Below are 12,658 nucleotides of genomic sequence, written 5' to 3'. Positions count from 1 at the left end.
TTTATTTTAATTTTGTTTATGTTATTCTCACTATCATCTTTTTTTTTCCAAATTAGAAATATTTGATAAAATGTCTGTTTATCTTCAGTTCACCTGCACTCCCCAAAATGGCTCAGTATGCTCTGATTTATTTTCATTTGTGATTGGGGATGATCAGTTGTTAAGAAAAGCAACTCCTATTTGTGACCATTTGTTAGAAAAAGAGTGCCAGCCGTCATGAGAGTAGAAGCAAGAACATTCAGGCAGGGAGGCAATTGTCTCAGCCAGCCCAACTTGAAAACTATGGCATGCATTATGCTTCCTTGAATGTTCTTGGTTGGTTATGGTGGTATGTCGAAAATCAGAATTAACCATCAGGTCTGGTCTTGTAGCTGGGTGAGGATTCTCCCTAATTTTGTCTTTAATGCTAAAGGTTTACCACCACATACTGGTTAACTTGCCTTCCCCATTAAAAGAGTCAAGCTTTCTCATCTTTGCCCCTTGCTCTGATCTCACTCCTTCCACATTCTGGTCATTTTATTTATTTATTTTTAATTATTTTATTGCATTTGTATGCTGCTTTTTCCCTTTGGGCTCAGGGTGACTTGCAACCTATCCCAGCACAATCATAAAACATAAAGCCATAAATAACAAGCTAAAATCTCAGATGACGGCTACATAATTTGTTTAATATGGAACGGACAAGAAATCCACTAGTCCTAATAAGCTTTGTTCCTCAGGTGTTCTTTCCTACTTGCTTCTGGCAGAAGAATGCAGAAAGGTCAATCTTTCCTCCTCCTCCCCTTTATTATATTATACTATTTTATAGGTAGCTGTAGATAAATGTGTACAAATGCCCATAAAATCATAATCCTAATTCAACTTACACAAATAATGCAAAATGGAATCCCTCATTTTGTTGCTGCTTTTTACTTATTTTTTTCTGAAGCTCTTGCACATTAAAGACCTTCAACTTAGCCTGGGGCTAGCATATTCATTAACATGGGGTCAGCCTCCTGAAGACAGCCTTCCTGAAAACGAAAGATTCAACTGCCACCCATATCCAGAACCATCTCAAGCCAGTTGTGAACTCCGTGGCTGTATCTGGGAGGTATGTGGAAGTGATGTGTGTGAAGAGACCCATTTCTTGTTGCCTGAGTACATTAATTGATAAAGACTCTTCTCCTGTGGAGCAGGAGTACATTAATTGATAAAGACTCTTCTCCTGTGGAGCAGGGGTCTTTAATACTTGGGTTGGAACTCTTGGGAGTTTGCAGCATTCCATCTGCTAGATCACAGGCCCTCACAGAATGGCATTTGCTTCTTTTGTATAGTTCCTCCTGCTACTGTGCATGCAGAGAAAACAAGGGTACTGTGCCTCCTGCCTCTCTTTATCTGGTAATAATTTTTGGGTTGCCAAACTCCAGGCATGGGCCTGGAGAGTTTCCAGCATTGTGGCTAATCTCTAGATTGTTGATTGTATTTACAGTTTGTAGTCTGCCTACATCGAAAGCTCTAGAGAGTTTATACAGTTCAACATGTAATCCTAACAAAGATGACATCGGAGCAAGCAAGTAAAATCTGAGCTGATGGTCCATTCTAGCATAGGTCCAGCTCCTGTCTAGGAATGTGTTGCCAGTGGCTCCCTGGAGCCCTGTTTCTTCCTCTACAACTCCACAATGTATGTGTGGGTATGCAAGCTAGGAGGTCTGGGAGAGGCATAGGTATTATATGTACAGGCAGTAAGAAAATAATGCTCATATTTGCATATACATCTTCTTAATATTAGACTAGTAGTATAACATGGGCATAGCATCCAAATTGCAAGATGTTATACTCCAGTGTACACCCCATCGGTCAGGCTGCATCTAAAGTACTGTGTACAGTTCTGGAGGCCTAACTTTAAAAATGATATAAACAGAATGGAGCAAAAGCAAAGAAGAGCAATGAGGTTGAGCAGGAGTCTTGAGATCAAGCCCTGAAAGGAAAGGCTGAGGGACTTGGAAATGTTCCATCTGGGAAAGAGGAGCTGGGTGGGTGGGGGTTGCAATTGCTCTCTTTAAGGACTGTCACTTGGAGCTGATCTTGTAGGCAGCAGAGAGGATAGGTCTTGCAATAATAAGTATAGATTACAGGCATAAAGGTACTAGCTGGACATCAGGAAAAAACAATTTTATAGTAGGAGTAGTTCAGCAGTGGAATTGGCTGCTTAGAAAGATGGTAAGCTTCCCCTCGCTGGCAGTCTTCAAGTAGCAACTGGACTAGCATTTGTCAGGTATCTTCTAGGCTGATCCTGCACTGAGCTGAGGGTTGGACTAGATGGCTTGGATGGTCCCTCCAACTCCACAATTCTATGATTCTATGACCAAGAAGAAAGGCTGGATGAGGATATAGCAGAAACACACAGCTGTCTGCCAATCCTACAGTGGCCATTGTTGCACTGTTGCAGTCCATGTGCAGATGGATCATGGGCAAAGACTGCCAAAAAATAAATTAATAAAAGCAAACTAACACAGGAGCATTTTATTGACTACTGAAGAGTTTTCATTTTATTACAGATTTCTTCTGTTCCTGGTGTTCCACTCTGCTATTATCCTATGAACTATGGTTATTCGGTCAGCAACCTTATTGAACATTCTAGTGGTTTGTCAGCTCTCCTCCACAGAAACACCAGCATTCCTAACCCATATCCTACTTCATCACCTGTTGATACTCTGAGCTTAAATGTGGTGTTCCATACTGACAACATGTTTCAATTCAAGGTAACTGGTTTTCTACAGTATTTACCAAGCAGTATTTTGGATAAGAGAGGGGGTACGCGGCTGTGTACATTTTGTGCATTCAAATGTTAAGAACATAAGAACATAAGAACTAGCCTGCTGGATCAGACCAGAGTCCATCTAGTCCAGCATTCTGCTACTCGCAGTGGCCCACCAGGTGCCTTTGGGAGCTCACATGCAGGATGTGAAAGCAATGGCCTTCTGCTGCTGCTGCTGCTCCTGAGCACCTGGTCTGCTAAGGCATTTGCAATCTGAGATCAAGGAGAATCAAGATTGGTAGCCATAGATTGACTTCTCCTCCATAAATCTGTCCAAGCCCTTTTTAAAGCTATCCAGGTTAGTGGCCATCACCACCTCCTGTGGCAGCATATTCCAAACACCAATCACACGTTGCGTGAAGAAGTGTTTCCTTTTATTAGTCCTAATTCTTCCCCCCAGCATTTTCAATGAATGCCCCCTGGTTTTAGTATTGTGAGAAAGAGAGAAAAATTTCTCTCTGTCAACATTTTCTACCCCATGCATAATTTTATAGACTTCAATCATATCCCCCCCCTCAGACTTCCCCTCTCCAAACTAAAAGAGACCCAAATGCTGCAGCCCTCTCCTCATAAGGACGGTGCTCCAATCCTTCAATCATCCTCGTTGCCCTTCTCTGCACTTTTTCTATCTCTTCGATATCCTTTTTAAGATGTGGCGACCAGAACTGAACACAGTACTCCAAGTACGGTCGCACCACTGCTTTATATAAGGGCATGACAATCCTTGCAGTTTTATTATCAACTCCTTTCCTAATGATCCCCAGCATAGAGTTTGCCTTTTTTACAGCTGCCATGCATTGACTTGACATTCCCATGGAACTATCAACTAAGACGCCCAAATCCCTTTCCTGGTCTGTGACTGATAGCACTGACCCCTGTAGCGTGTATGTGAAGTTTGGATTTTTTGCCCTATGTGCATCACTTTACATTTAGCTACATTGAACTGCATTTGCCATTTCTTAGCCCACTCACCTAATTTATCAAGGTCCACTTGGAGCTCTTCGCAATCCTTTGTGGTTCTTACCACCCTACATAATTTGGTATCATCTGCAAACTTAGCCACCCCACTACCCACCCCTACTTCCAGGTATTTATGAATAAGTTAAAGAGCACTGGTCCCAAAACGGATCCTTGGGGGACACCACTCCTTACATCTCTCCATTGTGAGAACTTCCCATTTATACCCACCCTTTGTTTCCTGTTCCTCAACCAGTTTTTAATCCATGGGATGACTTCCCCTCGTAGTCCTTCATTTGCTCAGTTTTCTCAACAGTCTCTGGTGAGGAACTTTGTCAAAAGCCTTTTGGAAATCCAAGTAGACAATGTCCACTGGTTCCCCTTATCCACATGTCTGTTTTACACACTCAAAAGAACTCTAGTAAGTTTGTAAGACAGGACTTGCCTCTACAAAAGCCATGCTGACTCTTCCTCAGCAGGTCTTGCTTTTCTACATGTTTAATAATTTTATCTTTAATGATAGATTCTACTAATTTACCAGGAACAGATGTCAAACTGACTGGCCTGTAATTTCCTGGGTACCCACTAGCCACTTTCTTAAAGATTGGTGTGACATTGGCCATCTTCCAGTCTTCAGGGATGGAGCCTGATTTCAGGGATAAGTTGCATATTAATGTGAGAACATCAGCAATTTCATGCTTGAGCTCTTTAAGAACTCTTGGATGAATGCAATCTGGGCCAAGGGATTTGGTAGCATTTAGTTTATCAATGGCTGCCAGAACTTCTTCCTTGTCTACCACTATCTTCGCTAGTTCCTCGGATTCACCTCCTAAGAAGCTTGGTTCAGGTGCAGGAATTTTTCCTCACCTCCTCTTGGGTGAAGACAGATGCAAAGAATTCATTCAGCTTCTCTGCAATCTCCCTGTCATCTTTTAGCACACCTTTTGTTCCTTCATCATCTACTTGGGCCTACTGCTTCCCTAGCTGGCTTCCTGCTTTTGATGTACTTGAAGAACTGTTTGTTGCTGGTGTGGATGTTAGCAGCCATGCGTTCCCTCATAATCCTTTTTGCCTCCCTTACAGCTAACTTGCTTCTCTTTTGCCACCATTTGTGTTCTCTCTGGTATTCTTCATCCAGTTAAGTTGGACTTCCTTTTTCTAAAAGACATCTTTTTTTTCCTAATAATTTCCTCAACCTCCCTTGTTAACCATGGTGGCTTTCTTTTGGACTGGGCGCTGCCTTTCCTAACCCTCGCGGAACACATTCCAGCTGAGCTTTTAAGACTGTGTTTTAAATAACCTCCAAGCACCTTGGACATTTTTTGACTCTCTTGATTTTCCCTTTTCAGCTTCCTGCGACTATCCTCTCATCTTTGAGAAATTTCCCTTTCTGAAGGCGAATGTAACTACATTAGTAGTTGTCACTTGTTCGCATGCAGAGATACTGAATCTGACAGCATTGTGGTCGCTGTTCCCTATCGGCTCAACAACACTGACTTCCCGCACCAGGTCCTGGGTCCCACATAGAATTAGATCTAGGATCACCTCTCCCCTGGTTGGTTCTACAACCATCTGCTCTAAGCCACAGTCATTTAGCATATCCAGGAATCTTCTCTCCTTACTATGACCTGAACATGCATTTTTCCAGTTTATGTGGGGATAGTTAAAATCGCCCATTACCACGACATTTTTGCTTTTGTTGGCCTCTAATTTCTTTTTCCATCTCAGAATCCTCTTGTGCACTTTGGTCAGGGGGACGATAATATATTCCTACTGTTAAACTATGCTTCACCCCTGGTATTGATATCCACAGTGCTTCTGTAGAGGAATCAGCTCCCTCTGCATTGTCTATTTTATGTGACACTATGCTCTCTTTGATGTAGAGGGCCACCCCACCCCCAATACGCCCTGTCCTATCCTTCCTGTAGAGCCTGTAACCTGGGATAACAGCATCCCACTGGTTCTCCTCATTCCACCATGTCTCTGTGATGCCCACTATATCAATGTCCTCCTTCAAAACTCTGTAGTCCAGCTCCCCCATTTTAGGTCAAATGCTTCTACTATTAGCATAGAGACACTTGTATACTCTGTCCCTAACCTGGGATTTATGTGATTTGCCCTCTAGCCTTTTGTAGACACTATCACTTATCACATTGCTATGCTCCTCGCTTGTATGTGGTTGATTTAGAAAAACCTCCCTCTCTGTCTGCATCCCCATGGACTCTGTATTCCGAACCGAAGTCACCTCAGCTCCTGTCGGCTTTCCCCCAAGGATCAGTTTAAAAGCTGTTCTGCCACCTTTTTAACGTTGAGAGCCAGCAGCCTGGTTCCTCTTTGGTTAAGATGAAGCCCGTCCCTTTTGTACAGGCCTGCCTTATCCCAAAAGGTTCCCCAGTTCCTGACAAAGCTGAAACCCTCTGCCTTACACCACCTTCTCATCCACGCATTGATACCCTGTATCTCCGCTTGCCTAGCTCGCCCTGTGCGTGGAACAGGTAGCATTTCGGAGAATGTCACCTTGGGGGTCCTGGATTTTAACCTTTTTCCTAGCAGCCTAAATTTAGCTTCCAGAACCTCCCGGCTACATTTCCCAATGTCATTGGTACCAATGTGGACCACAACTGCTGACTCCACCCCAGCACTGTCTAACAGCCTATCTAGACGAAGTGTGACATCCGCAACCTTCGCACCAGGAAGGCAAGTCACCATGCGGTCATCACGCCTCTCACAAACCCAACTCTCTATATTCCTAATGATCGAATAACCCACTACAAGGAGCCCCCCACCTCCCCGAGGGGTATCCTCAGTGCGAGAGGATATCTGACCACCAGCTAAGGAAGGGGTCCCATCTAAGGGAGCATCTTCCACCACCTCAGACTGGCACCCTCCGTCACCCAGACTCTCATTCTCCATGACATCTGAAGAGATATCACCTTGGGAGTGGGACCCGGCTGCTAGGTCCCTGAAAGCCTCGTTTGTTGCCCTCTCTGCCTCTCTCAGCTTCGCCAGGTCTGCCACCTTGGCTGCAAGAGAACGCACACGTTCCTTGAGTGCCAGGAGCTCATTGCAGCGAGGGCACACCCATGACTTCTGCCCTAGTGGCAGATAGTCATACATGTGACACTCAGTGCAAAACACTGGAAAGCCCCCATCCCCCTGCTGGCTTCCTGCCTTCATATCTAATTTTGTTTAGATATTCAAATATTGATTTTAATTAGTTCCTCCCTGTTAAGGTTTCTATACCTTCTACTATCCCTTAAAATATGTTCTTATTTAGTAAAACACCTGCACGCGCTGCTGGTTCCAGAGACTAACTGAAAAGATTTTAAAATGTGAGAAGCCCCACCCCTTCAGCACTAACTGAAAAGATTTACAAATGTGAGAAGCCCCACCCCTTCAGCAGCCTCTCCCAATCAGCAGCCCTAGGACAAGGAGAAAAAAAGAGAAAGCCCCTGTTTAAAATACACTGTTTAAAAGATGTGGCTTTGAGAAAAGCCCTCTGTAAAGAAAAATCAGAGCTCCTCAGCCCTTTCTGGCCCACTTCTCAGCCCTTTCTGGCCCACTGCTGTTCTCCACTGCTCCTCTTCTCTGCTCCTCAGTTTCCAGTTTCCTCCAAAATATATTTATATGTTGGCCAGTTTCCTCCAAAATATATTTTAGGTACCAGTTTTTTTGCCCAGTGGTCTGCATATTTCAGTGGTCTGCAGTCACGGTGAATCTATATATATCAACACGAAATACTACTCACTGACTGACTGACTCATCAAAAGAACTCAAAAACCACCAAAACTACAAAGTTGAAATTTGGCACACCGGTTTGTTATGTGCTTCAGGTGCTTGCTAAGAAAGGATTTTCCAAAATATTCACTTCCACTCGACTTATTACATATTTACTGTTCAACTTTGGCCATCTGCATGAACATTCTAAGGGTGACAGTTAAACACCATGAGTTTCATGTCCTTCAACATGGTATTTTTGATGGTTTTTCAGTTCTTTTGATCAGTCAGTCAGTCAGTGAGTGGTATTTCGCATTTATATATATAGCATCGTTTCACAGGACATTTTAATGAAGGGCACTTTGCAGCTCTAACTCCATTTGTCACATCAACAAGTTCTTCTAATGCCCACCAATTAACAAGCACAATTTATCCAATGGTGCACCAACTGCATTCTAACACCGCCCTCCTCAATGCATACGAACCTGTTCCTTCTGCTGAAACCGCTAAAGAGAGAAGAGGAATTAAATGCAGAAAGCGATTTACACATTGCATTAGAAAAAGACAACTACAGGAAGCTGCTGCAAAATATGTGAAAACCAACCCGTCAGTCCACAGACAGGCTGTGAGGAAAAATGCTGCATGTCACCCCAAAGTTCACAAACAGGCTGTAAAGAAGTATGCTGAATTTCACCCCAAAATTCATAGAGAGGCTGTGATGAAGTATGCATAGCAAAGCACAGGTATCCTGCTAGTATGATTTAAATGAAATTGATTTAAACCATGATGGGCAGTCCAATCCAAAAGGGAAGGATGGTAGAATGGTGGCCAGAGACAGTGCAGAAGCAGTGTGCCCATGTCCTTGTCCCTATTCCTCTTTCCTTTCCCTTTTTTTGGTCTTTTTATTTCCCTTATAATGGAATTCTAACTGGGAGATGAAGTGAAATGAGATTAAAAAATTCTCCAATAATCATTACTTTTTAACCTTTAGTAAAAGCTGCTGGGTTGTTGTTTTTTTGTGCCTCCTAGGCTCATTCCGCACATGCAGAATAATGCACTTTCAAACTGCTTTCAGTGCTCTTTGAAGCTGTGCGGAATAGCAAAATCCACTTGCAAACAGTTTGTGAAAGTGGTTTGAAAAAGCATTATTTTGTGTGTGCGGAAGGGGCCCTAGTTTTTGCTAGAATTTTGTGTGAGTGTGTCTGTTAAGGTTGGTCCTGTTGTAAGAAATATAACTTTTCCCTTTCTCCAGGATTAGGGGAATGTTACAGCAAAACAAATGGAAGTCACTAAACACTCTAATGTCATTTTGCTTTTATGCACAGTGGGCTAAAATTTAAGACACCCTTATTGAATGACAAAACTGTTGTGTAACATTGCTACACCAGGTGAATACAACGCTGATGTGTGGAAACCACATGATGATTGTATCATATACGGGATAAAAGTTGGGCAGCCCAATCCAGGGGTAGGGGGCAAACGGACTTTGGGAGTCAGTGTGGGCTTGCACAAATGTAGATGTACATCTCACTGGCACAAGTGACAAATGTCCTGGCAGAGGAGGCAGACACGACTGGAAGTGGGTGCTGCACAGCTTGGTGATGTAGCCTTTGGCCTCATAACTGTGCCAGCCCCTGGCCTCATAATTGTGCCAGCTCAAACCTGGATGTTGGCACAGCTGGAGGCAAGTTAGTGGCATTTCTAGAGGTGGAACCTATCTTAATTGGCTTCCATTGGGCTTTCAGCTCCTGATGCAGGCCTTTGGCTTATACCACTCTTTTGAGCGACATAAGTCCATTTGCCACAATGGGGGCTTTTCAGGTAGCTGGAGAGATGTTCTGCTGCACTTCTTGGAAGCCCTCTGGAGGCAGCACAGTGGTGCAGCAGTGGTGCAGCAGTGGTCCAATTGAGACCTCTAGGTTGGCCTGTTAAATGCTATACCAACCAAGCAAAGTATTATTATATAGATGAGTTTCCACACTGAAATTACAGTAGTTGAATTGGTGTTCTGGGTTGACCTTATATTCTAAGAGGGCATTGCAATGACCTAAAAGGTAATGTTGGTGTAATCTACTTTTTCTGCACATTTTAAAATTCAATCTTATTCATAGATCAAAGATGCCAACCATGCTAGATATGAAGTTCCAGTACCACTCTCCACCCCAAGCACACCGATTATCAATAGTAAGCGGCATTATGATGTAAGAGTTGTCGCTGAACCATTTGGCATACAGATCATACGGAGAAGTACAGGAACAGTTATGTAAGTTATATCATTGTTTTTATTAGTAAATGTACTTTAACATGTATTATGTGGGGGGGGGGATGGAACCATCATATCCATTCTCGCATTCCTACCTGAAATTAAATCCTGTTAGGCATGGGGAAGGAGGGATGAACTTGCAACCAACTGAAAAAAGCAAAAAAAAAAAAGATTGAAGAAAAATGTATAGAAAAACAATAACAATAAGTGTAACCATGCTTCTCTTACAGCTGGAATTCTCAGGTGCCTGGCTTCACCTTCACTGACATGTTCATTCAGATTTCTACTCTGCTGCCATCACAGTATGTGTATGGATTTGGAGAAACTGAACACACTCAATACCGGAGGGATATGAATTGGCAAACCTGGGGAATGTTCACTCATGATCAACCTCCTGGTGTAAGCAAAGTTATTGATGTTTAGATTTCTGTTGCTTTAATAATTCATCTCACTTGGGGGGGGGGGAAGAGGTGAGTTCAAATTAAGTTTTTTTTCCAAAGCAGATAAAATTTATTCAGATTGCGTTAACGTATGAAATGCATTTTTAAAGAAAGAAATAATTGACTGCTGAGATGTTTTGCAGAAGAAATTTGAAGAATAAAAGTTATGTCTGGTATTGTGTAGTTGCCTGGACCTGGATGGCCCAAGCTAGCCCAATTTCATCAGATTTCAGGAGCTAAGCAGGGTTGGCTCTGGATAGCATTTGGATGAGAGACCACCAAGGAAGTCCAGAATCATTACGTGAAGGCAAGCAGTGGCAAACTACCTCTGAACATCTATTTCCTTGAAGACCCTCTGAGATCACAATAAACCAGCTGTCATTTGATGGCAACCCTCCCTCCCTCCCCCCCATAGCTGATCAAAACTCAACAGTTAGCTAGATGCTGCAGCCTGTCTTTTTCCTGCCAGAGTTTAAATCAGCTCAGGAATGCCCACTTGCCCTGATAGAATAGTGTATGGCTAAATGGCTAGCAGCCATTTCCTTCCCATGCTCTTCTGTTAATGAATGACTGTGGTCTGGTAGGGAGCAGACCACAGCTACCCAGCCCAGAAAACCCACAACAGCCAGCTGATTCCAGCTTTGACAGCCTTCAACAATACATTTAATTTATTTATTTACTGTATATATAGTCTGCCTTTGTGACTAAGGGCCTTTCCCCACTTACCTTAAGCCCCGCGCTACTTGAGGAGAGTAGCGCGGGGTCCCCCGGCACTCCCCACGACAGGGGCTGTGACAGCACAGCCGCCCCGCTGCTGCTGCTGTTGCGCCCCCTGAGCGCGTGGCATCCCAGGCGCTCTTCTTAACAGCGCCTTCACGGGGTCGTGGGGACGCCCCGGCACGCGCCTGGAATGCCGCGTGCTGAGAGCAGGAGGGGATCGAGGAGAGTGGGGAAAGGCCCTGAGATTCAAAGAGGGTTATACTGTACAAACCAATACAATCAGTCTCAAGAGTCATCTAATAAGCAATGGACTAGGATTACAAAAATCTGAATAAAAACAACATATAATATGTGATACAGAGTATAGAATGCAAAAAAATATATATTATGATGTTAATATGTTTAATGGGTGCAGCAATCAGATAATATATCCTAAATTCATTCCAGAGTATCCTTACCTTTATAAAGTGCCTTCCTGAACCATTCTGTTATGCTATAGCTTTATTATCTTTAAGTCCTCCTGAATAACTTCATTTTATATAGTTTGTGGAATGGTGGAAGCACCGGAGCTGGGATTGCTAGGCCCATGGCTGCCCAAGGAATCTTTTGTCCCCAGCTGATATTTCCTACTGCTGCTCAGAACGTGAGGGAGAAGTAGTAAATCTACTTCCAGAGGAGGGACAGTTCCATTTGGAGAAATCTTCTGTGGGATCCCACACATATGTGTACAAGTAGATTTGTTTGAATGTCTTATGTCTTTGTAAACCTCTGGGGATAGTTGAGGGTTCAATAAATAAGTACAATTAATAACGATTGCTATAATCAATAGCAAAGACATTACTTAGTTAATTGACTAGTAATTATTTCTAGAGGTTTCTGAGGAAAAAATATATAGATGCAGAAAAATATTTTTGTTTCCTTTTTACTTTTACAGTACAAATTGAATTCTTATGGTTTCCACCCCTTCTACATGGGCCTTGAAAATGATGGAAACGCTCATGGTGTTCTTTTGCTAAACAGTAATGCTATGGGTAAAGAATCACTTTTAAATAATTAAAAAACTCACACTTTATTGTTGACTGATTCATTCAGAGCTTCCAATAATCCATTACTATTTTATTCTCTGCATTTTCCAGATGTCACCTTCCAGCCAACACCGGCTTTAACTTACCGTACAATTGGAGGAATTCTGGATTTTTACTTAGTTTTAGGACCCACTCCAGAACAAGTGGTTCAGCAATATACAAAAGTAAGAAATGTAATATTAAATTATGTGCCTTGCCCAGCAAATGGTATTTGTAAAAGGGGCTTCAACATATTCATCCAGTATAGACATCTTTGATGTTCGGGCTGTTACAACAAGTGAACTGGCTAAATTCATCTCTTAATGCACATAATTGCCGGACACGATGTTCTATGCGCTGTTTTAAATGGTTTTAAATGTGAAATTTAGAGCCCTAATTTTATTATATTGTATGTATTTATTGAATGTGCTCTTCTTGTTATTTTAGATTATATCAGTTGTTGTACACCGCCCAGAGCCCTCCGGGGGTGGGCATTATAGAAGTCAAATAAATAAATAAATAAAAAATCACCAACATATCTCTTGAGTCTTTCATTGTTAGACATGATTGGCCCATGCACCTTCAACTAGAACGGGGTCATATTATTGTTTATATTTCTTCCCTACGTTGTTTCCTGATTGATCCCCTCCGGGGATCGGGCGGTATAAAAGCCGAAATAAATAAATAAATAAATAAATAA

General features: G+C 42.6%; 1 protein-coding gene across 1 annotated transcript in view; it reads left to right on the top strand.

Moving 5' to 3' along the window:
• Positions 1 to 12,658, top strand: part of SI (sucrase-isomaltase) — a 143,387-nt gene that overhangs the window by 100,368 nt on the left and 30,361 nt on the right. The window contains exons 48-53 of the mRNA XM_048507076.1: positions 929 to 1,090; positions 2,538 to 2,741; positions 9,583 to 9,734; positions 9,965 to 10,133; positions 11,829 to 11,925; positions 12,031 to 12,143. Of these exons, the coding sequence (XP_048363033.1) occupies positions 929 to 1,090; positions 2,538 to 2,741; positions 9,583 to 9,734; positions 9,965 to 10,133; positions 11,829 to 11,925; positions 12,031 to 12,143 (897 nt within the window). The remainder of the gene's footprint in view (positions 1 to 928; positions 1,091 to 2,537; positions 2,742 to 9,582; positions 9,735 to 9,964; positions 10,134 to 11,828; positions 11,926 to 12,030; positions 12,144 to 12,658) is intronic.

This window comes from Sphaerodactylus townsendi, linkage group LG08, assembly GCF_021028975.2.
Source record: "Sphaerodactylus townsendi isolate TG3544 linkage group LG08, MPM_Stown_v2.3, whole genome shotgun sequence".
NCBI classification, from domain to species: Eukaryota; Metazoa; Chordata; class Lepidosauria; order Squamata; family Sphaerodactylidae; genus Sphaerodactylus; species Sphaerodactylus townsendi.
This window is presented reverse-complemented; position numbering and strand designations above follow the sequence as displayed.